The following is a 24,875-nucleotide window of genomic DNA, read 5'->3' as shown; positions in this document are numbered from 1 at the left end:
TATTTTTTTTACTTCAAACCGATTTATATTAATTTCAAGTATATTCATGTCAGGCAACACTGCAAAAATAAACTTATATATTCTGTAATAGAAAACCAACTTCTTTTTTATGTGTTGTGGCACCATTGCGCTTTGCGTCTCGAAGTTGGTTGGTTGCAATTGTTTTTTATTCGCGTTCTATTTTTGTGTGTGACGGGTCCGTTCCGTGCCGTCCGGCGGAAAAGGTTTATAATTTTCAGATTTTTAATGATTCTCGATTAGATTAACGAATTAACTGCGAAATACCTCCCGATTGCGATATATCTTCAAGATGCAGAACGGAGACGATAATCCAGCGGCGGCAGATGCACGTAAGTTTCACATTATGTTGTCAAAAATAGTGTAATAACAATCGTTTGGTTGCGCTGTTTTCTTTGCTATTTTAGTAAAAATGCCGCATTCTTTCGACTCAAAACTATGTATAGATCATTATTTGTGAACTTTGGAGTCGGTTTATAAGTACCCACATTTTGTTTGCCTAAAATCTTGCCTTGAAATGTGCGTAGAAGAAACGGACTGCGCTGTCTAATTAGTGCAGTAATTTTCACTTGCATTTGATTGTTTCGTGCACTGATCAGAACGATTTGATTTGCCTCGGCGCTTGCAATTGATATTGTAGGTAGCTTAATTGGAGTGTGAAACATGACTCACATACCTAGACCCGCCTCTATTAAAAAAATTGTACGGATATTTCACTGAATTAATTTTGCCGGGCGAACCGTTTACCATTCTCTTGTTTTTCAATACTTTAGAAAGCCGTATTGTCAGCTAAAATCTGTTAACAGTAAGACAAAGAGTTTTTTTCTAATCTACCTACATGTAAAAAAGATTCGTCCAGTCCTTTGTCCATTAAAAAGCGTCTATTGGCCCTCCCACACGAAAATTTATTCTACATTAGTTGCTTTGGTCATTTAGAATAGTTGAGTGCTAGAACCTTTAAATACAATCACCTTTTCCTATTTATAGAAAAGGGTGAACAAGTGACAACAGCTGATGGTAAGTGATGAATATGTCTAATTTTGTGTGATGCTAACATAATAAGGTGGTGGGATAAAAGGGTAACATCAATTTGCAGCAATGGAAATTCTGTTTCGTTGTGACATTAAAATGTGTATCATGTCTAATGATTAGAGGCGTGCATGCTCGTTCACTGAAAAGATCGCTCTAAACTAGTACAATGTCATGAATGTTTTAGTCTTTAGTACACCGAGACAAACTGAGCATAATAATGTAACATTTTGTAAAGTAGTACAATTTAATATTTATTGTCTCGCTAACTCCCGTACAGTTGCAAAAGAGTGAGGACTATGTGCTGTCTTTCTCATATTAGCCGAGAGCTGTTCGGTCATCTTTGCATGCGCTTAGCGTTAGTTTGATTGGATCACCTTGCTGCAGTGTCAGCCCGCTCCCGTTCCTTCTAAATGTACTAAGAGCAGAATCATTAGGGAATAGTTTGGTCTAGTACAGTGTAGGGAGTTGGGTCTTTTTGACTTTAGTACATGTCTTACACAAGCCTAGTAAGGATTAGGGTGGCCATTGGTCTTATTTCCCTTGGTTTAGTCCTCGTATACAGTCTGGGTGGGGTTTTAAAACTCACCAGGCAAAAGCAAGACATGTTTTGCAACTGGAATGTATTCTTCCTTTTATTTAATTTGTATCTGTAGTTTTAAAGAGTTTAACCAAGTTTCCTTGAAGTGTTAAAAAGGACAACCAAGTCCAATATAAATTATGCATATTAATTGATCTGCCTAGATCAGGGAGCCTACCGTGAATACCGAAGGTCGCATGTTGCGGGCATCTTTCTCTTTTACTCCAACATCTCCAATTAAGTGTAATTAGAGTGACAGAGGAAGATGTCTGCAATTTGCGAATTTTGACATTTACAGTTATGGCCCAGTGATAATCATTGAGCTTGATCTAACAAGGGGAATGAAACAACATAACAAAACAATTGTAACAAGATTACCACAATGACGAGATTGTGAGGGTCTGGATGAGGAACCATAGATAATCATCATTAATACCACCGACGGATTTATTTATGACACTGGAACATTTTTACATGTAAACTTGTGATTTTTTTATATTAACAAGAACTTATATCAAAATTATTAGGCAAGAAGTTCCAGTATGCATTAGTTTTCTTATTGGACGTTAGATTTAATTCACATTGTGTCAAAAGTAACTGAAGTTATAAAAGATCTATTTATTTTTATTTTTCTATACTTTATAATGCAAATTGCAGAATTATAAGAATGTTTTGAATTTAATTAATACCTACATATAGCCTATCTAATTGGATACAAGCCTTCAAGGAAATATAGTTAATTTACAGCAAAGAAGTAGTCCGTATCAACAGGGGGTCAATAATAAATGCTTTTGAAAGATATTGAGAGTATACCTTATGGTTCTAATATTTTTATTCTAACTCTCAATATATAGTTATTCCTACTAAGTAAGGTTGCCAGAGCTCAACGAGGGTGCGGAGTGTTAGAGCCGGCAACGCGCATGTAACTCCTCTAGAGATGCACCACGTAGTATAAAAAAATTATAAATGCGAAAGTAAATGTCCGTCTGTTACCTCCTCATCTACAGTTTGAACCGATTTAGATGCAATTTGATATGGTGATAGTTTAAGGCGTGGGGAAGGACAGTCGCCGTCAAATATATCGGAGCGGCCATGGCGCTCATAAATATCTTAGCACGCTTCTATTGTCAAGGCGTTAGGGTGCGTGTTGAGATATTTGTGAACACCTCGGCTGCGATATACTCGAGCCGAACAAAGACTCCGCTGTTCGTCCGTCCGTCCGTCTGTCAGTCTGTCAGGCTGTATCTCATGAACCGTGTTAGTTAGAAAGTTCAAATTTTCACAGATGTATTTCTGTTGCTGCGATAACAACAAATACTAAAAAACAGAATAAAATAAATATTTAAGGGGGCTCACATACAACAAACGTTATTTTTTTTTGCCGTTTTTATAGATAATGGTACGGAACCCTTCGTGCGCGAGTCCGACTCGCACTTGGCCGGTTTTTTATCCATTATCATCATCGTCACGCAGACGAAGTACAGTCGAGTTCATAAATATGTATACATTTCTTCACCTTAATCCATTGCAATAAGGTGAAAAAAACGTTTACATATTTATGAACTCGACTGTACTAGAACAGTCACCTTATTACAGTTTACAATCCCACTAATTCTGTATTGTTCTATCAAAACTTACTCATAATCACTCACTAAGTAAATACAATGGCAAGCAGAACATGTGTTTGTATGACATGTATGTATGGTTGTGTACACAAGTGTTGCGTTACTATGTTACCTACAATCGCCTTGAATAGCGGAGGCAAATTCAACTAGTATAATGACATAATAATTCACATTTTGCTTGCTCCTGAATGGAATTTCTCAAAGGAAAGAGAATTTGAAATTTGAGGTGGATTGTCAAAGAAAACTTTGTAGCCGCAGTAAATTTACTGCCATCTTTCGACACATGATTAACCCCCTTATTTATAAACGTCTACTAAAGTTGACAAGCCGCTAATAATCGTTTGTCCCTTTCCATCATACCAATATGTCGGAAAGCGACAAACGATTATTAGCGGCTTGTTAACTTTAGTAGACGTTTATGAATAAGGGGATAAAACTTATCTTTGGCCTGATGGTGTCACTTTTTGATATTTAACACATATCGTGAAAGACTAAGGATCAAAGTCAAATGGCGTTCTAAAAGTTTTAATCATGTGTCGAAAGATGGCAGTAAATTTACTGTGGCTACAAAGTTTGCTTTGACAATCCACATCTATTTCAAATTCTCTTTGGTGTTAGTAACGACCTATTTTACTCCTAGTAAATAAAAGAAGTTAATATTTTACAAATAAAGCTATACATAACTTTGTTATATACACATACCCCCTTATTCATAAACGTGTACTAAAGTTACGATGCCGCTAATCATCGTTTGTCCCTTTCCGACGTATTGGTATGATGGAAAGGGACAAACGATGATTAGCGGCATCGTAACTTTAGTACACGTTTATGAATAAGGGGGTTAGTGGCTACATACGGGACTTTGAAGTTCCTGCCTCACATCACAAATGTGAAAGTTACAGAAATGTCCAAAACAGAAATTTCACTGGATATTAGTCACTTTCAATTTTTGAAAAGGAGAAACTGTTCTCCATCATTTGATCATTTTATATTTACCAGTCGCTTTTCGCTTAAGGAAAATATCGTGAGAAAACCGGACTAATCCCAACAAGGCCTAGTTTACCATCTGGGTTGGAAGGTCAGATGCCAACGCGAGGAAGAAGAGTTGAAACTGTTCTCCATTGTCCATACTAGGGACCGTGCTCGTTAGAGGGTCTGCCATCTTATGGCCTAAATCGGAAACAGGATGTATATCGACACATCATGCCAAAGCAAGTGCTGCCATCTTGTGGACTACATTGGAAGCTTAAACTTGACATTTACACTTCGCGACAATAAACAGGGGGCTCCTGTGCTGCCCCCTATAAATATTAGATTAGACTGTAATAGTATTGAGTGCAGTCTATTGTCTATATTAAAAACTTTTATTTAACTTGCAATGTAAGCATCTAATTATGTTTGTACGGGTTAAATCTTGCAAGTTAATTTTGACCCACTTCCCGACTTCCAACGAAGCTGAAAATTTGCATACATATGTAAGTCTGGTGACAATGCAATATTAAGATGCCATCGACCTGATCTGATGATGGAGACAGGAGGTGGCCATAGAACCTAATTGTGTTTGGGATTTTTAGAATTGTCTTGATGAGTTATTGTTGAGTTGCCTGTGGAAAGGATAGAAGCGATGAAATTTTTGACAAAAACTTATTTTTTAATAATTTAGACAAAACTTAAAATGAGGACTAAGGAGACTATCAAGACAGTATTACTTAATTCAAACATGAATATGGTAAATCTTGCCTTTTATTTTCCTTAGTTATAATTGGTGTCATTTATAATATAGGGAGCGTGCATGAACTATAGGAGGCAGCAGATGCCGTATGAGCCGTCAGATTTTTGGTGCGAGGCGTAAATGTGATGTTTTTTGTTCCGATGTAGCCCGCAAGATGGCACAACCTACTATGCACAAGAAAACACGTGACGTGTAAATGTACATGTTTATGTTTCTGATTCAGGCCACAAGATGGCAGTCCCTCCAACGCGCACAGTCCCTATAACATAAAACTGATCACTGTCACTGTCAAAATTATTAATTTTCTTGCGCTTTATGTTACATTTCGAGACAGCATTTTCTTAAGTTTGGTTGGAAAAAATAATAATCAAAAAACCATTGGACTAAACTCGAGACAAACTGTTCAAAGACATATTTCGAAATTCGGAGTTATTGTGAAATTAAAATACAATAGGATCAATTCCTTTCACGATTACAGTTCATTGAACTTTCTTAACGACCGTTTTTCAATAAAATCATAATGCATATCACTTACGTCATAATCGGAACACCTTTAGTCCGTGATATTATAGGAAGTTGTTACAACAGACTAAACCAAATTTATGGCTGGCAACATACTGGGTCATTATTTAATTTAATTCATTTATTGAAATACAATTTACAGCATTACAGCTAACGGGCGCCAATGCGCTGTAAAATTAAGTAGTAATAGAGCTATAAGCTAGGTAATAAAAATACATTTATGATAAATATGACAATAATTAAAAAGCTGATTCACAATAACGTAAAAAATCTTTAAAAAGTTTATGATTTTTGTCAGCAAACAAGTCGCAGTCAGGTGCAAAAAATAAAAAATTGTTAAGGAGTGTCCGGGAGCGGACGATTGGAGAATACTGGTGTGCTAACGTGTGAAAGGTTCCATTCGCTAGGAGGCGATGGTTACGAGCACGTAAGTAGTTGTCGGGAACAAAAAAGGTAGTCGCCTTTGCCATCAAGTCCAAGCAGTCAGACTCCCCTCTTAATATTCGAGATGTAGCAGACATAAGGTTAACATAAGTGAGTAAATATCGTAACAAAAAGATAAAACATATTTTTCACTTCGGAAAACGGTTCATATGACTGATACTTATGTTATATGACAAATATTACTGACAGTAATCCCTTCTCGGTAACATAAATACACCCCGCCCGCAGTTTTGCTTATAAACTCAATACTGAATTTCCCCTATTAAAAAAGTTATGATTGGTCATACTATTGGGCGAACTCTCTTACCCAGAGTTCCTAAAATATCGATAGGTAAAGAAATTTTAGTTATCAGGCTCGGTCTCGGTACTAGGGTTCCGTTTATACTAAAGGTACAAAACCTTAAAATATTATGCAGACGTACGAAGGACAATTCCTTTCATTACTAATTAGATAATAATTGTAGTGAAAACAATGACGCTAAAATGCTCGGAAAAAACGTTTCGTGTTGCTTGGCTTCAAAACCTCGTTTAAATTCATTTTACAGTACATATGGGGCTACTTTATAGCACTAGTGCGAGAAGTAGCATATTACGTTACTGTGTCGAACATTTAAAGGGCCATATGTACTGTAAAACGTTGTACGATACATGTGCGAATAGGTAATTCGCAACTCGTGTCGATTTAAAACACTCCCTTCGGTCGTGTTTTAATTTATCGCCACTCGTTTCGAATTTCCTATTTTTCGCACTTGTATCGTAATGTACTATTGTAATTGTTTCATCGTTGACTCAAACCATTCCTAAATTTCCTAACCCTTAGATGCATGAATTATATCAATATTCATACTAAAACAACGAACGTGACAACCAAAAATTCAGAATTTACCTATATCGTCACTAGCGACCCGCCCCGGCTTCGTACGGGTTAACAAATTATACACCTAAACCTTCATCCAGAATCACTCTATTGATAGGTGAACATCGTATGAAAATCCGGTCAGTCTTTTTTGAGTTTATCGCGAACATACAGCCAGACGCGGGGAGGACTTTGTTTTATAAGGTGTATTAATAACAGACTTAATGGCACTTGTCTTGTTTGAGGATTATGGGTTTAAACCTTATGGTAAACGGTATAAGGTCTACTAATACCAGTTAACTTACTGTTAATATATTTGACTACGACATCACTCTTGTTTTCAGCCAAGCCCGTCCCAGAAGAAATCACCAAGCAATCCTTCCGTCTCAAAGTATGGCGGCACTTGGAGAGCAACGGCCTCGCCATGTTCCCCCGGCCCGTGTACAACCGCATACCCAACTTCAAGGGGGCGCCCGAGGCCGCCGCCAAGCTGGCAGAGCTGGACATCTTCAAGAACGCCACCACTGTCAAGGTCAACCCTGATAAGCCGCAGGAACCCGTCAGGTCAGTGAAGTTACATATCTTGATAATACCCTTCCGACTTCAAGCATAGAAAGCAACGACCTGGCCTGCATGTTCTTCCGGCCTGTGTTCAACCGCATACCAAACTTTAAGGGGGCCTCGCCAAGCTGGCAGAGCTGAATTTCTTCAAGAATGCCACCACTACCAAAGTCAACCCTGATAAGCCATAACAGCATGTCAGGTTAGTCTAGGGCATCTATTGGGTTCTGTGTCTGTATTATCTCCAAGCCTTCTTGAGCACTGTAGGGCTTAGTCCATTATGTCCAGAATAATCAATAATTTTAATCAGTAAAAAATCCATTGCCCCCTCTATGGCCATCGTGTGCTGAATATAGGTTTTTCCCTCCGTGACCATCGCGCCTTGACTTTATTGCGTTCTGGTGCCCCTATATTGACTACTATGGACGTGTTCTTTTAGTGTGGGGGTACCTACTTATGCCGTAGGTGGACCCCTTTCGGCTATGTGCAAAGTAGAGGTAAGTAACTATTACTTAGTTACACCTACTTTGCGTAGTTACACCTGTGTTACAATAATTAATACGTGCTACTAGAAAGTTTGTACGTTTTGGATTGGAAGTTTTTAGATATTTGGAGTTAGCTACTGGGATCACGCAAAGATGCTTTATGAACGGATTGGGATGCAATTTTACTTACAGGAAGTTTTATTAGTTGGAAGGAATAAAAAATCTTTTATTTCGAAATTCGTAGCCTGAAGGGGAGGAGTGGAGGCTAAAATTTATATGAGCATACTAATGGAGGGCGGGCAGATCAGGCCAGTAACAAATAAAAACCGGGCAAGTGCGAGTCGGACTCACGCACGAAGGTTCCGTACCATTATTTATAAAAACGGCAAAAGAAAAATGTTTGTTGTATGGGAGCCCCCCTTAAATATTTATTTTATTCTGTTTTTAGTATTTGTTGTTATAGCGGCAACAGAAATACATCATCTGTGAAAATTTCAACTGTCTAGCTATCACGGTTCATGAGATACAGCATGGTGACAGACGGACGGACAGCGAAGTCTCAGTAATAGGGTCCCGTTTGACTCTTTGGGTACGGAACCCTAAAAAAGCGCTCAAAATTGTTGTTTCATTAGAGATAAGTAAGATTTACCAACGTTGACTTATTCTGGTTTTCGGTTTCCTAATAACCTTCCTTCGTATTCAAAATGATACGCTCAATAGTCGTAACATATGGTGCGGACTTCTCGTTTTTGGCACTATGACAATAAATGTCAATGAACTTTAGAGTTTGTAAGATGTAAGAATAGTTTTGCCACAACATAGCATTCATTAGCTTGTCAATTTGCCAGTTAGAAATGGAAGTTCAAGGTCTTGCGGTAGAAAGTGAATAAAATCGGATCTTAGATTAAAACATTTTTTTTAACTTAACCCTGGTAACGTAAACAAAACACTATTGAATGTTTCTGTAAAACAAAACGTATCGAAGTTTTTATTGATTGAAACATTTTCGATTACAAACACATACCTGTACCCCTAGTGTAAATAAATTCGATTTTGAAACGTGACGTACGCGTTTGCGTTTAGTCTCATTTTGTATTGGATTTAGAAAGAGCGCGCCAAGCGGGACGTTTTGGAAACTCAAAATCCTATACAAAATGAGACTTAACGCAAACGCGTTCGTCACGTTATGATGTCGATAAAATTTACACTAGGGGTACTGAAGACCCAAAATAATATACTTGGTCCAATATAACTTACAACATTTGATCATTAATTGATAACGTTGAACCTATTCTTACATTATTACCTTGAAAATCGTAACAAAAAAATATCGTATCACGGTTTCACTTCATATTATTAGTGCTCTGCGATCATTGCATTTCATTCATAAATAATTTTATTTCTACTCACGTTTGGTATAACTTAATCTCTAAACGCCTAACAAGTAAGAGTATTCGTAGACCAAACTTATACTAGTCTAGTCTCAGTAAAGTTACAGGGCCTACTGCGAACCACGAACGTAGTTTTGCCTCTCTGTCGTACTTATGTACGAATTTACAAGTGCGTCAGAGTGGCTAAACTTCGTTCGTGGTTCGCGGTCGACCCTCTGTACCTGTAGTCTGTACCATCGTCCTTACTAATTGTTTCTAAACCCTATTGCAAAGACATTAAGGTCAATCAATGATCAGTTACTGTTAGTACACATTCTGAATCGCAATGTATGTTACTCAAGCCGTGACCAATAACTTGGGTAATGCATTCCATGCACAGAACACCTATTTTATAACGCACGTTACATAAAAACGAAGTACAGACGCACTAGTTGTAACGGACTAGAATTTGCACACGATAACGTTACTTTTATTAATTAGTCAAATGGTAAACAAGCGAATAAGCCCGTCTGATGTTACACCTTAGTTTTTAATAGATAGATATTGCATACAATTATGTACCGTCATATTTTTATTTTATGAAATAATATATACCATGCTATTACTTTTATTCTTCTTTTACTAATTTAGATAAAACATAGCACATACACCCAAGACCAAAAGTATCTAAACAACGTTGTTTTCTTTAATATCTCGTATGTCTATCTTTGTTGCATATTTGTATTCTAAAACTTAGATTAGGCAACCCCAAAAGATTAAAAATACTTGCTAAATATCAGAACATCCTAAAATATTGTCACAAAGATTTAAAAAACCGGCCAAGTGCGAGTCGGACTCGCACAGGAAGGGCTCCATACCATTATCTATAAAAACGGTCACCCATCCAAGCACTGACCCTGTCCGACGTTGCTTAACTTCGCTGATTGGATGAGAACCTCGAGATTGGAAAGAAATATTTATTTTATTCTGTTTTTAGTATTTGTTGTTATAGCGGCAACAGAAATACATAATCTGTAGAAATTTCAACTGGCTAACTATCACAGTTCATTAGATACAGAGCCTGGTGATAGACGGACGGACGGACAGCGGAGTCTCAGTAATAGGGTCCCGTTTAACCCTTTGGGTACGGAACCCTAAAAAATAGGGAAAAGTTACCTAATTAGGTATCGCCTTACAAAATGTTTAACTGGCAACTTTTAAAGTGTTATATTATTATTTTTACCATAAAAATTTTTAATTGTCTATAAGTAGCGAGTTAGTCAGGAAGAGATGAGATGGACAGATACCATAGCAAAACACATGAGTGCCAACGACGTTACAGTGGACGACACGTCACGTCCGATCGCGCGAAGTGGAAAGAAAGATAAGGAAAGCAGACCCCACAATCAGATGGGAATAATATTGCTTCGGAGAGAGAGAGAGAGAGAGAGAGAGTAGTCAATTAGTCACCCGTTTCAATTGTAATACAAGTTTGTTTCCATACTTTTGGCCTTGGGTCGTATTTGGATGAATTAAGATTATAATTATCTGAACTTTAGTTTTAAACACTTGTTCCATGCGCTGATTCTGTTCAATTTAATACAAACAATATTTTATCTGGCCAATATTGGTACAAGAGAGGCAAATGAGTACTAACAACAGCAACTGACCATCATATCCCCGATTCTGCCATAAAATTACCGAATTTTTGGGCTGTAGGTTGTGTGTTAAACTTACGTTTATACCTTATTAAAAATATGACTTTCAAGATTATTTATATCAGATTATATCTTTGCATTATCAATATGTGTACGATCGTCGAATGCATCCGACTGACCCACGACTCATTAATCGTTCTGATAACCCAAAGTCAAGTATGATGTTTCAATCAAATCACAGAAACATACTTTGTTACAATGTTATTAAAGCCTATTTTTAAATATCCGCAATATTGAAATGCATACATAATATATCTACTTAGAGATAACAATGTTTACTAATACGCTATACTGTGTCAAAGTCGTTTCTTCATGAATTTTCTTATTTATCTGTTTTTATATATACTGCCCATCCGGTATTCGTTTGGGGCCCCAGTATCTTACGAAGGAACTTCCTCTCGGCAACTAGCAGCATATTTTCTTACATGAGTGTTAGTGTCCATGTTTCGCATCCGTAGGTTAGGATTAGGCGAATCACGGTCTTATAGATTCGGATTTTGGTGCGTCTGCTTAGAAGCTTGGACACTAACACCTTATGAAGGGCTGCACTGCATCGCACTGTATTCTGGATCCTAATCACGACGTCCTCGTCACGATTGTTGGTATCAGTAACGGTGCAGCCTAAGGGCCTCCGCTAGCTGGCGCGGGTGCACGAAGCGGACGAGCGGGTTAACGAAAAATAGTATAAGCGACGCTAACTGAAGCGGACGCGTGCGGCGGATTTCACCTACAAATAGCACCCGCGTGCGTGCGCACGCAGCGGGCGTCCGCGTCAGCTAGCGTAGGCCCTAAGTATTTAAATTTTGACGGCTTTGGACACTATATCTCTATGCGTCTGCTTAGAAGCTTGGACAGTCCTTAAGAATCGTGAGATTGAAGACCTAGTCGCTGAATCTAACATCAGGGGAGAAAGTAAAGCTCACAGACTCCGTTGGTTGAGCCACCTTGAAAGAATGGATGAATATCAGAACGCAAAAAGAACGTACCTGGGTCGCCTAGCACGGGGACGTCCTATCGGACGCCCCAGGTATCGCTGGAGTGACATGGAGGAGGCGGATCTGCGCGAACTTCGAGTCAAAAATTGGCGAAAGATCTCACAGGACCGAGAAAAGTGGCGCTATCTTGTGTGGGAAGCCAAATCTCATTTTGGGTCGCTGAACCAACGGAGTAAGTAAGTATATTTACTGTACCCGATGGACCATTCAATTTTCATTTTATGTGTTCATCTCTTTGACACACTTCGCAGACCACAACAGCATGCCGGGTTTTGGGATTTACCCTAGACGGAACGGAACGTAGATAGAACAATGATGGCCAATCGTAAACCTTAATCCAATAATGGTGAATTAAGAGGAAACATTAGTGGTAATATTACCACACAAACGTTCTTGACATTTTCTTCTCTGGATTTTGGCCCTACATGTTTTTTTTATCATGAGCTGATGTTTTTTGAGTTCATGTACCAGTACATACCTGTGTCTGCACGTTTTTTTTATATATTTTTGCTTTTATAAGAACTAGGTTATTTTAAAAAGCGCTAATAACGGCCAAATAAATACGCCGTAAACAGACGCCTAGCATACAAAACCGGCAACAGTAAACGCAAAAATCACAACGGTCAAACTTACTTTATTTCTCATTCCTTTCCCAAAATCTCGTTACGATTAGTTAAGTTTTAGAGGAGGAAAATGTCGAAAACGAAACCTCGATTTGTGAGATATTTCAACAGGATTTCGCCTAAGCTACAGTTTTCCTTATCGCACATTTTTTTGGAGTCGCCCCCGTCAGCGCGACAGAGATATTTACCTAAAATTCTCAAATCTCAGAAGGGGCTCAGCTGGTATTTCCTCTTAAGTCTTTCGTTTATGTTTGGTTTAGAGGTTGTGTAATCTGTGCACACACGAATGTTCCAATTTACCTTCAAAACAGATTGACAGATTGCTTTGCCTGTAAATACAGGCTTGACATTGGCTTATAATAATATTACTTCGTAAGACGGGCCTTACGGGCACTACTACTACACGAAGTGGGCCAGCATGGTCGCTGGTGCGCATGATGAATTATATGAATATATCTTTACTTTTGAAATCTTTGTTAAGGGATTTGTGATATTACTGATATGGTTCTGGGATAAAGTTTTATTCATAAGCCGGGTCCAGACCGGTGCAACGTGTAATGTAATCCGTCGTGTAATGTAACAAGAATTCTGCGTGTGGACGGCACTACAAGCATTAGATGTAACGGAGCCATCGGCTGTCGGTTTTAAGCGCGAACACAAAGGCGCTCGCAGTGCCGTCCACACGTTGACGTTATATTACACGTAATATGGATTACATTACTCGTTACACCCGTCTGGACCCGGCTTAAAGGGCGCGGCAATATATTTGGTGGTCCCATGTGGTCCCGTGGAGATCAGAATGGCGCAATGAGGTAAGAGAAGGTGGTAGCTACTTTAGAGGAAGCTCGAATGGAACACCTGGACCAAAAGCGTCTTCAACGGAAGTCTCGACCTAAGCCGTCCTACGCATACACATATAACGACCAAGGACAGCTTTATTGTACACAGTGCGACCGGACATTTAAGACGTAAGTTCGGTTTTGCGAGCCATATACGTGCTCATCGTGGACATGGAGGACTGTATATTTGGTGGCGATTTTAAATTATGAATTTATAGTTATTTAAGAATATCCGTAATGTAGGTGGCGTATCATTCAATTTAATCAGTCTGTTTACGTCTGTTTTGTTACTTGGTATTTGTAATGGTACAAACCTTGCAAGCAATTTCAGCGTATTTAGCGTTTAGACAGGCATAACTGTTGTCGATAGCAACAGCAGTCGTGTGTCAAATCTGGCATTCAATCAATCAAACTTTATTTTGCATATCGTACCTACTTTTTGATTTAATACCTATAAATAGCTATTTATTATGCGTGTGAATTATAAAATGTGTTTACTAACATGTACTCGTACTTATCTAACAGTTCCGAGCAATTAGTCTATTTATCTGTCTTACGTCGACTCACGAGCTTTTTCGATCCCAGTAGCAGAAAATAGTTATCAATACTTAACATTAATAAAAACGAATAGTGTTCTAAGTTCTAATTTAATAGTAGAAAAAATTGCCTTCTTATCCTAACAGGAGTTTTTATGACGATATATTTATTTATTAAAATTTGATTGCACAAATGAAAACTTATCTTACCAAAGTCATGCTCCCCGGCATAACCACCTCTCCTTTAATAAACATAAATACATCAAAAAATATCTACATTATATGTATAAAATTCTTCGACCATTTGAGAAAAACCTACATGCCTAGTTTTCTTATAAACTTTGTTGCAAAGTGGATCTGCTACAGAGCATCCTCCCAGCAGAACCACACATATAAAAAGGTTTGTTCGATTTTACAAAGGTTTGTGAATAACGCTATTATTTACTATCTTTGTATTTTTTTATTAGAATAACGGTTTTATATATTGTCTATAAATCCCTCAAATTAGTACGGCACTATTATTATTAGGTACATGTAGATAATTAAGTCAGCCCAAATCACATTCAGCACGTGCCAAGAATTTACTGGTTCAATGACTGATAAGATCATACCTTATCATTATCAGAAAACATCTTAGCGATACAAAGATAGACCACATACTATCATTTTGGGTTTATTTACTTATTCGTTCTTTTTAATACCACGACGGTGGCAAACAAGCATACGGCCCGCCTGAAGGTAAGCAGTTAAAGCACCCTATGGACGCCTGCAACTCCAGAGAGAGAAACCTGTACACTCCTTTTTTGAAGAAACCCATACTGTAGCTTCTTCCCACGACTGCGCCTGAATAGAATGATGATTTCCATGTTAAAAACTATCGCCATCGTCCTGAGTCCTTCATCAAAACCCAACTATCTCCATACCAAATGTCATGTTATTCGTATTTAAAACCGAGGTCTATCGTGAATTTATTTGTTACCTACTTTCGACGTTTCATCGGTCGTGGTCGCGGATAACTGATGTCCCAGCAAAATGTTAAAATGAGATTTGTGTAACTACCCGACGGAATGCATGCAAAAGTGAAACATTCGTCGAAACACTCGAAACGTCAAAAATAATGTTAACATGATAAATTCGCGGTTTTAAATATGTTTTGATGTGTTCGAAACGCGAAAGTCTTAAATGTTATGTCATGTAAACCGGTTCAGCGGTTTACAGAGATAGACAGTCAGACGGAGTTATACTCTCGTATTTGTAATAATTGTGCTGAATGTAAAATAATTAGGAATTGGGAGGATTTGTTTTTGCAATGCAAACCTCAAATTTCTGCCAAAACTAAACTAGACTCGTTTCACATGTATTTCGCTCGACTAGATGTGTATTTTAAATATTCTGAGCTCCTATTGCGGCGCGCGCAAGGCATTCTAGACCATATAGATAAAGGAATATAATAAGACGCGTCTTCAAATGTCAGCATTTGTGAATCTAGTGACGTCGTAATGTGAGGAGATTTTCAACGCCATACCCCTTTTACTTGAAAAAAAAAATCGCCGCATCCTACCTACTCCCCTGTTTAGTCTGTATTTTTTACTAGGATCTGTCTAGCGAGTCTCTGCAACTAGTATAATTATAGTTTGTGAATGTCAATAATTTATTTTGACAGAAACTAGTCACAATAATAGTATCTCTTCTCTCTCGGCCTGATAGCATTATATCATCTTACGTAATTTATTTTATCCACAGAGTCCTGTGCTTGGAACAAAAGAAAACCCTCTACGTGCCGGTTCCCCGTCTACAGACTGGGTTCCTGAACCGCTTAGAGCTGCCGGAAGGCGAGACCGGCCCAGCGGCCTTCAAGAAGGCCGTCTCGCGCAATGGGATGGAGACTTATGGAAAGAGTATTGGTAAGTTAAATTGATATATAAAGAGGTAATTTTGATTCATCGTCACATTATTCTAAAGAGGTTTACTACATGGATCTTCCACAACGACCAATGTGCTGCCATCATTAGCAGGTATCTGGTATCTTGACTAGATCATCGGTTGCGCCTATCGGTTCACGGTTGCCATTTAAAACCTTTCGACTCCAGCCATTGGTTCTATAAGCGACATGCCCCGCCTTTTCCGACTTCTATAAGGGCAATTCCTGAGCTATTTCGGCGACCTTCATTCTGTTGCAGACCTCCCTTATCATTATATTTCATAGTTCGCTTTGAGTGACTTTGAGCCTTATGAGACCCACCGATCATTTTCATTACAGGCATTGAAGACTCCGTATCCCTGGACCTGGTTGTGATGGGTTCCGTGGCCGTGTCCAAAGAGGGCTATCGCATTGGCAAGGGGCGCGGCTACGGGGACTTGGAGTTCGGGCTGATCATGCACATGAAGGCTGTCAAGCCCAACACCATCGTCGTCACTACCGTGCACGATTGTCAGGTAAAACGTCAGCCTCAGGTCCTCTAAGGGAGCTTGGTGAGCTCAGCAATGTCATCCTGAGGCAGGCATTTTTACGGAGATACTATGAAAGTGGCTGCCATCTGATCTCTCAACCCAGTAAGCAAACTAGTCTCCAATGGGATTTGACAGGTTTCCACTAAATTATTATTATTGCCTTCATTTGCCCTGATTATGATGCTCTCTCCTGACGGATTTCGGCCACGACTGTGTGCTCTGGAGTATGCAATTTTTAATTCGCGTTTAGAGTGTAGCTGATCCACTCTCTGGTGCAACCTTAGATACCGTAGTGTCCAAATACAAGCTTAGCGATATTTGTCTTTATTTGTTATAATTTTGTTACAGGTGTTTGATACCTTACCAGCTGAGCTGTTTGGTCCGCACGACGTTCCCATTGATGTCATTGTCACACCAACTCAGGTAAAGAACCGCTTACACTGCTCAAGTTCCTACCGCAGCTGCCAGCAATGATACCTCTCTTCATGCTGTAGCATGATCGACAGCATTGAATGATCAACACTTAGCATGCCATTGTGACTGCTGCGGCACGGCATGGCAAAGTGTTCGTCAGGGGAAAAGTTAAAACGCTCATTCCTCGATACTGTCGGTTGTTTATATTTTAATAAAATGTTTCTGATCGTTGGTAAGTTGCACCCACGGTATGAGAAGGAACGTGTCTCACTCCTGCGTTTACCTTGCCCAAAGCAGCAAACTTAATCGTTCTAAATTAAAAAAGTACCTTTTATCTGAAAAGCTTAGAAACAATGTGAATGTTCCAGGTGATAGAGACACAGAGGATGAGCCAGCGGCCGCCGGGCATCATCTGGCACCTGCTGTCCAACCGCCGCGTCGAGCTCATGCCCGTGCTCGGACAGTTGCGGGAGATCGAAATGCTGTAAGTAGACTAGAGCTGGGCGCCGACTAAAGAAATGGCAGCGGCACCCGATGAAAAAATCGATTTCTAGTATTTACTATAGGATCTGGTGTATTTCGAATATTGTCCGAAGCGATGTTTTTTCGATAATCTTACTAGACTGAGTTGTTAATGAGGTGCTTGGTCGTGAGTCCAATAGGTAAGACATCAGAAGTTTTCTTACTTTAGGGACATGACCAATCCGCAAGATTTAACATGCTCCTTAATAAACTGCACTAGAAAAGCCGCACGAGTTGTGTTTAACTGTCTTCATCTGAAAACGAATCCATTTCTGTTAACCCTGAAAATCTGGAATCCAGAAGAGATGCCACCAAAATAAAAAATAAAAAATCTATCATTTATTAAAGAGATCGAGTTTTTATCGAAAATGTTTTGAAAATTCCAAATAATAAATCACAATCTGCAGCTTGGCAGTCTGTAAGACCTTGCATTGAATATACTTGGTCAACGAATATATTTTGTCGTTTGTTTTTGTGGTGCAAGATGCAAAATTAATTTACCGAAATCCATGCTAAACTAGACCTATTTTTCTAATGCAATAATTCTACTATTGAAAACTGATTCACTTTTAACGACATTTTGCTAACAGTTCTTTACGCTCAGCAAACATTTGACCCAGCAGCAGATTTGACCAAGCTCGCTCGGCGCGAATTTTTCAAGCGGCCGGCGGCGCAGACTTATCGGCGCCGCGCCCACCTCTAAAGTAGACTCAGCACTATTAGCTTAGCACCTTTCTCCCTTCAAACCTGTTTTTGAGTTGACAATTGATAGCCAACAAGGCAAGAATAAAATTGTCGCTTTGTTGAGGTGTACTTTTCTTCCTTTATTAGCTGTTGGGATGAAGTTGGGTAAATTTCGTCTACCGGATGTAATTAAAAGAGCGGGGATCTGTTTAAGGGCATATTCGGTGTTGTGTTGTGATTAGGAAAAAGTAGAAGAAAAAAATGTTTGGAGTGAGAAATATTTGGCTTTTGAATGGAGGCTTGGCCAACTTGGATGACCTGCCCCATAGAGAAAAATTGTTTTTTTGTGAAAAATATTTTTTCTTGTAGTTTTGCCTAATCAGAACACTACACCGAATATGCCCTTAAACGGATCCCCACTATTTTTGTTACATTCTTTATATGCTTTGGTGCTTCAGTAATCTGTGGATTGCAGTGAGGTTATACTATAATATGTCTGGGTCTCACGGAAATTTTGTTATTAAAATGACAGTGAGGTTTAAGTAAGCTCTCCCTTTCAGAGCGGGCCGCGCGTGCACGCTGGCGGAGGTGGACACGGACGTGGAGGAGCGCGCGGCGCAGCGCGTGCGCAGGGTGCGGCGCCGCACGCGCTCGCACAAGAGCCAGAGCGAGGGCGAGGTACACACTGTTCACCATTCATTTGTCGCACTATAACGACTCGTAGATATCCTAGGTGGAAGTACACGAGGATGTAGGACAACGTAAGGCGCAGCGCGTGCGCAAGGTGCGGCGCTGTACCAAGTCACACGAGTAGTTTTATATGGAATTGGTACAGATTTTAATCGTTAGCAAAAATGCCATGAAAAACTAGATTATATTTGCAAGAGCAGACTAACCAAAACCATCCGTGGTTCAATTTTGCTCGATCGAAAAAAATGGTCTCAAATTCTAGACTTCAACCGAAATATATTAATTGTCCCATCCGGTATGTTGAATCATCGTAGCGTATTACAGCAGCTTATCGGTCGTTCGCTTTGACTTTTCTCAGGGCAACACGACGGAAGGCGAGGAAGGCAAGGGCGCCAAGCCGCGCCGCGGGCCGCGCCGCAACAGCGGCAAGGGCAAGGACAAGGACGACCACAAGCCGCGCCGGCCCCGCAAGCAGCGGCCCGTCATCGACTTCTCCGTCAAGGTAACCGCCGTCTCTTTCTATCACTGATCATGTGTGAGAGACAGATGATAGAGCGCCCTACTTACAGTTACCTTACATGGCGATCCTGCCCTTGAGTGGTTTTCGCCTTTTTGCGATGGAGTCGTGCTGACTTTTAAATGTGTTTAGGAAACTAAAAATTTATTCTGACAGCTCGACGACTTATGAAACCGAGATAGTGTAATTTTAAGACTAGTCTATGACATAGAGTTAACTCTTTGAGAGACTAAAATGGCAAAACCAGTAAGAAAGACGACAAGGACCAGGAGGACCACAAACCGCGACATCCCTAGAGGCAGCACCTCGTCAACCTTTTCCATATCAACATAACCACTAACTAGTGTAATCTCTTTCTATCTTTCCTACAGAACACTTGCGAAAAAGAGGTGATATCGAGACAGCAACATGTCTCTATACATAATTATGTAGTTCCCACTGAAGAGAGGCCGATTAACGCTCCTTTAGCGTTACATGGCGACCCCGCCTGCGCGTATTTGCAAAAGTTTGACTTTATTTCGACATGTATATAACTAAAATGGAGCTAAACCTTAGCTTCGGCTTTTATAAAGAGAAGGTCGGCGTAACTTGGACTAGGGCAGGAAGAGCCATTACCAGGACTACGAGCCTCGATGTCCTAGGAAGCGACTTCGTTGACTTCTCTTTCGTGGTAACGGCGTCTATTCAATCTGCCTTCCCTCGCAGGGTGCGAGAGAGACAAATAATATCGTAAAACTAACGCGCTATTCATTCATGGCGACCCTGCTCGTGCGGATTAAGAGGCTACCAGGCCAAATTCCCTGTCTTTACGTCGCTATAGCGTGTTGAACATTGTGTTTGTATTAAGTTTGCCAATTTTTAGGGTTCCGTATTCTATTATATAAATAGTTTTTGAGAAATCGATACTATTCAAGTTCGGCTCGTCGCGTTGTACGCGGGGCAGTCGCCGCTTGGCCGTCGGACGGGGAGCTTGCGTCACTCGACACGACAAGCGCGCAATTATTCTCTGTAAATTGATCGTATGATTTCGAGTTTTGAGTTCTAGGACACTGTTTATTTAAGTTTAAAGTGAGTGAGTGTGTTTTAAGTGAGCGAACAGACGCAATAATTTAGTTGTTTGTGCGAATTCAAGTTGTAAAGGTGGAGAACGAGGCAGGGGGTCAAGGGAGTGGGGACGCACGAGGTTTTGACAGAAAAACTCCTCCATCAATGATATCGCTTACAAAATGGCATTTTTTTAATACTTAGCGATATTTGGCCTGCTAATATTTCATCATCATGACTCGGCTAGCAAATTGGCGGCTGTACGATTTGATTATGCTAGGGTTGTCTATAACACACATCACTCATGCCGTCACGACATCCGCTGGTTTATGGCTGGAAGAGTTTTAATTTTTATTAATCACGGAATTTCACAAAGATAAAACTCTCTGTCCCTTATTATACATCTCGTCATCAGATCCATAGATTTTGATCATTTCATGATATGCCACTCGATATCATAATAAAATAGCTTGGCGATCATAACCTTGAATTAAACTTTAAAAAGTCAAATTTAATTCATTTTCCACCTTATCAGAGAGAAGCACTAGAATTAAATTACAAATATTATATTTCCAATTTTAACAAATAAATAATTGTAGACTGCTGGCTATAACTGTTGATGAAAACATTAATTGGAACGCACATGTAGAAAAAGTGGCTATAAAACTCTCTAGTTTCAGTATATTCTACAAAAAAAATGCGTCAGGATTCTCGCTAATATAAGAACGCCCGATAGACTACCATCATTGTATATTTTAGAAGCCTGTAAATTTGTAAATTTGTCCGAAAGCACCCAACCCTATATTCTAAGGCTAAATATCATTGCACCTATCACATGAACCTACGTCATAAAGAATCTGTCTTTAAGCCCTACCAAGTAGTAACTTGCATATGAGCAGTAAGAACCCTCATAATGATAACTATACCAGTTTACAATAACCTGCCTAAGGAGATGACCAAAGAGGAAAAATATGGTATGGTTATGTTTAGGTTAGATTTTTCATGAAATAATCAATTCTACAATCTGGGTACAACATACATAAACGCATATCATGACGCTAATATTTTAATATTTGTTGCAGATTTCGAATATTAGCCCGAACACGCGAGTGCGCGATTTGAAGCAGGCTCTCTCCGAGCGCGGGGTCAAGCCTCAAATCATGGTGTGGAAGGTAATATAATTTTTTTTCGCACGTGTATCGTAATGGACTATTATGTATTTAAAGAAAGGGATAAATTATAAATTAACTAAGTGAGGCCTGTAAGTTTTATGAGGTAGTCGCTACAAACAAAAACAGGCACATTATATGTTATCTTGAGATGTATGGCAAAAACATGATGTATTTTAATGTTTTTTAGGGTTTCCGTGGATACTGCTATCTACACTTTTTCAAGCCTGGACCACAAAAGGTAATTGAATTATTTAGTGTATTTATATTTCAAAAAAACAAAGTAGTATAGTTTAATTTTATTACTACACTTTGCTCTTCTTCTTCTTCTTCAATCTAGCGTTTTCCCGGCCCAGCGCCAGGGTCCGCTTTCCTACTTAATCTTATCCACTTTGCCCGATCTTCGGCATCCTCAGATGCGAGACTGTTCTCTTCCATGTCCGCTGTCACGTCGTCCAGCCAGCGTGGTCTAGGGCCTTGGACAGTGAGGTTGGGGCATCTATTTCCGACGTAGTCTACTGGTCTGCGGCTTATGTGGCCATACCATCGGAGGCGACTTTCCTGCAGCTTATCCGCTACGTCACAGATTCCGAGGCTGCCACGGATGTGTTCGTCATCCATCGCAACATCTTCATTTCGGTGACGTGAAGCTGCTGGAAATGTCTTCCGAGGACAGGCCAGGACTCGCTACCATACAGTAGGACTGGGCGGATGATGCTCTTGTACACAAAGCCCTTCAGCTTCACCGGTATCCTAGGGTCGCAGATGACACCGGTTACTTCTCACCATTTTTCCCAAGCAGCACTTAACGGACGGGCTTGGACGTCGTCGTTCGATTTCACCAGATTCGTGCAGCACGGAACCAAGCCAACTAAGTGGTGGCTGAATAGACCAAAACTTTGCTATCTAGAATTTATAATGGGCTAGTCCGTTTCAAGAATAGAATAGAAGATTAGTTTATGACCATAATTTCACTAGAATGGCTTATTCTTGTTTATTTTACTTGACCACTTTACTGTTTAATAATCGATTGTAGCAGTGATATCGATAATGTAATGATACAGGGTGAGGGCGACAGCGCAGCCACAGTGAACATGGACAGCGTGATCTCGGCGCTGGCGGAGATGTCGGTGGGCGGCAGCGGCGGGGAGTCGCCCAACCGCGACGACAAGCCGCGCCTGCTGGCCGTGGAGCCCGCGCCGCCGCGCGAGCCGCGCGCGCCACGCGACCAGGCCGCGGCGCAGGAGCTGCCCGCCGCGCCGGCGGCAGAGGTAACTACCGTGTGTGTACAGCGGCGGCGAGGCGCCCCCCCGCGACGACAAGCCGCGCCTGCTGGCCGTGGAGCCCGCGCCGCCGCGCGAGCCGCGCGCGCCACGCGACCAGGCCGCGGCGCAGGAGCTGCCCGCCGCGCCGGCGGCAGAGGTAACTACCGTGTGTGTACAGCGGCGGCGAGGCGCCCCCCCGCGACGACAAGCCGCGCCTGCTGGCCGTGGAGCCCGCGCCGCCGCGCGAGCCGCGCGCGCCACGCGACCAGGCCGCGGCGCAGGAGCTGCCCGCCGCGCCGGCGGCAGAGGTAACTACCGTGTGTGTACAGCGGCGGCGAGGCGCCCCCCCGCGACGACAAGCCGCGCCTGCTGGCCGTGGAGCCCGCGCCGCCGCGCGAGCCGCGCGCGCCACGCGACCAGGCCGCGGCGCAGGAGCTGCCCGCCGCGCCGGCGGCAGAGGTAACTACCGTGTGTGTACAGCGGCGGCGAGGCGCCCCCCCGCGACGACAAGCCGCGCCTGCTGGCCGTGGAGCCCGCGCCGCCGCGCGAGCCGCGCGCGCCACGCGACCAGGCCGCGGCGCAGGAGCTGCCCGCCGCGCCGGCGGCAGAGGTAACTACCGTGTGTGTACAGCGGCGGCGAGGCGCCCCCCCGCGACGACAAGCCGCGCCTGCTGGCCGTGGAGCCCGCGCCGCCGCGCGAGCCGCGCGCGCCACGCGACCAGGCCGCGGCGCAGGAGCTGCCCGCCGCGCCGGCGGCAGAGGTAACTACCGTGTGTGTACAGCGGCGGCGAGGCGCCCCCCCGCGACGACAAGCCGCGCCTGCTGGCCGTGGAGCCCGCGCCGCCGCGCGAGCCGCGCGCGCCACGCGACCAGGCCGCGGCGCAGGAGCTGCCCGCCGCGCCGGCGGCAGAGGTAACTACCGTGTGTGTACAGCGGCGGCGAGGCGCCCCCCCGCGACGACAAGCCGCGCCTGCTGGCCGTGGAGCCCGCGCCGCCGCGCGAGCCGCGCGCGCCACGCGACCAGGCCGCGGCGCAGGAGCTGCCCGCCGCGCCGGCGGCAGAGGTAACTACCGTGTGTGTACAGCGGCGGCGAGGCGCCCCCCCGCGACGACAAGCCGCGCCTGCTGGCCGTGGAGCCCGCGCCGCCGCGCGAGCCGCGCGCGCCACGCGACCAGGCCGCGGCGCAGGAGCTGCCCGCCGCGCCGGCGGCAGAGGGAACTACCGTGTGTGGACAGCGGCGGCGAGGCGCCCCCCCCGCGACGACAAGCCGCGCCTGCTGGCCGTGGAGCCCGCGCCGCCGCGCGAGCCGCGCGCGCCACGCGACCAGGCCGCGGCGCAGGAGCTGCCCGCCGCGCCGGCGGCAGAGGTAACTACCGTGTGTGTACAGCGGCGGCGAGGCGCCCCCCCGCGACGACAAGCCGCGCCTGCTGGCCGTGGAGCCCGCGCCGCCGCGCGAGCCGCGCGCGCCACGCGACCAGGCCGCGGCGCAGGAGCTGCCCGCCGCGCCGGCGGCAGAGGTAACTACCGTGTGTGTACAGCGGCGGCGAGGCGCCCCCCCCGCGACGACAAGCCGCGCCTGCTGGCCGTGGAGCCCGCGCCGCCGCGCGAGCCGCGCGCGCCACGCGACCAGGCCGCGGCGCAGGAGCTGCCCGCCGCGCCGGCGGCAGAGGTAACTACCGTGTGTGTACAGCGGCGGCGAGGCGCCCCCCCGCGACGACAAGCCGCGCCTGCTGGCCGTGGAGCCCGCGCCGCCGCGCGAGCCGCGCGCGCCACGCGACCAGGCCGCGGCGCAGGAGCTGCCCGCCGCGCCGGCGGCAGAGGTAACTACCGTGTGTGTACAGCGGCGGCGAGGCGCCCCCCCGCGACGACAAGCCGCGCCTGCTGGCCGTGGAGCCCGCGCCGCCGCGCGAGCCGCGCGCGCCACGCGACCAGGCCGCGGCGCAGGAGCTGCCCGCCGCGCCGGCGGCAGAGGTAACTACCGTGTGTGTACAGCGGCGGCGAGGCGCCCCCCCGCGACGACAAGCCGCGCCTGCTGGCCGTGGAGCCCGCGCCGCCGCGCGAGCCGCGCGCGCCACGCGACCAGGCCGCGGCGCAGGAGCTGCCCGCCGCGCCGGCGGCAGAGGTAACTACCGTGTGTGTACAGCGGCGGCGAGGCGCCCCACCGAGCTATGACGTAATATGTGGAT

At 43.4% G+C, this 24,875-nt stretch overlaps 1 protein-coding gene across 2 annotated transcripts; it reads left to right on the top strand.

Annotated features, from left to right (window-relative positions):
* The first annotated feature begins 121 nt into the window (after positions 1 to 121).
* On the top strand, positions 122 to 23,464 carry LOC133529786 (methenyltetrahydrofolate synthase domain-containing protein). 2 transcript variants are annotated; one of them, XM_061867594.1, is made up of 12 exons: positions 124 to 350; positions 1,006 to 1,035; positions 7,151 to 7,370; positions 15,677 to 15,837; positions 16,194 to 16,369; positions 16,733 to 16,807; positions 17,167 to 17,282; positions 18,565 to 18,682; positions 19,053 to 19,196; positions 21,338 to 21,427; positions 21,615 to 21,665; positions 22,489 to 23,464. In XM_061867594.1, exons 1-12 carry the CDS (start codon positions 311 to 313, stop codon positions 22,999 to 23,001), a joined length of 1,734 nt encoding a protein of 577 aa, XP_061723578.1. In that variant the 5' UTR covers positions 124 to 310; the 3' UTR covers positions 23,002 to 23,464. The 2 variants fall into 2 exon arrangements, with proteins under 2 accessions (XP_061723579.1, XP_061723578.1); XM_061867595.1 differs by lacking the exon at positions 1,006 to 1,035 and having other exon boundaries at positions 122 to 350.
* Positions 23,465 to 24,875: the final 1,411 nt, after the last annotated feature.

Source organism: Cydia pomonella, chromosome 21, assembly GCF_033807575.1.
Source record: "Cydia pomonella isolate Wapato2018A chromosome 21, ilCydPomo1, whole genome shotgun sequence".
Classification (NCBI taxonomy): domain Eukaryota; kingdom Metazoa; phylum Arthropoda; class Insecta; order Lepidoptera; family Tortricidae; genus Cydia; species Cydia pomonella.
The sequence above is the reverse complement of the archived record's forward strand: the minus strand, read 5'-3'. Positions and strand labels throughout refer to the sequence as shown.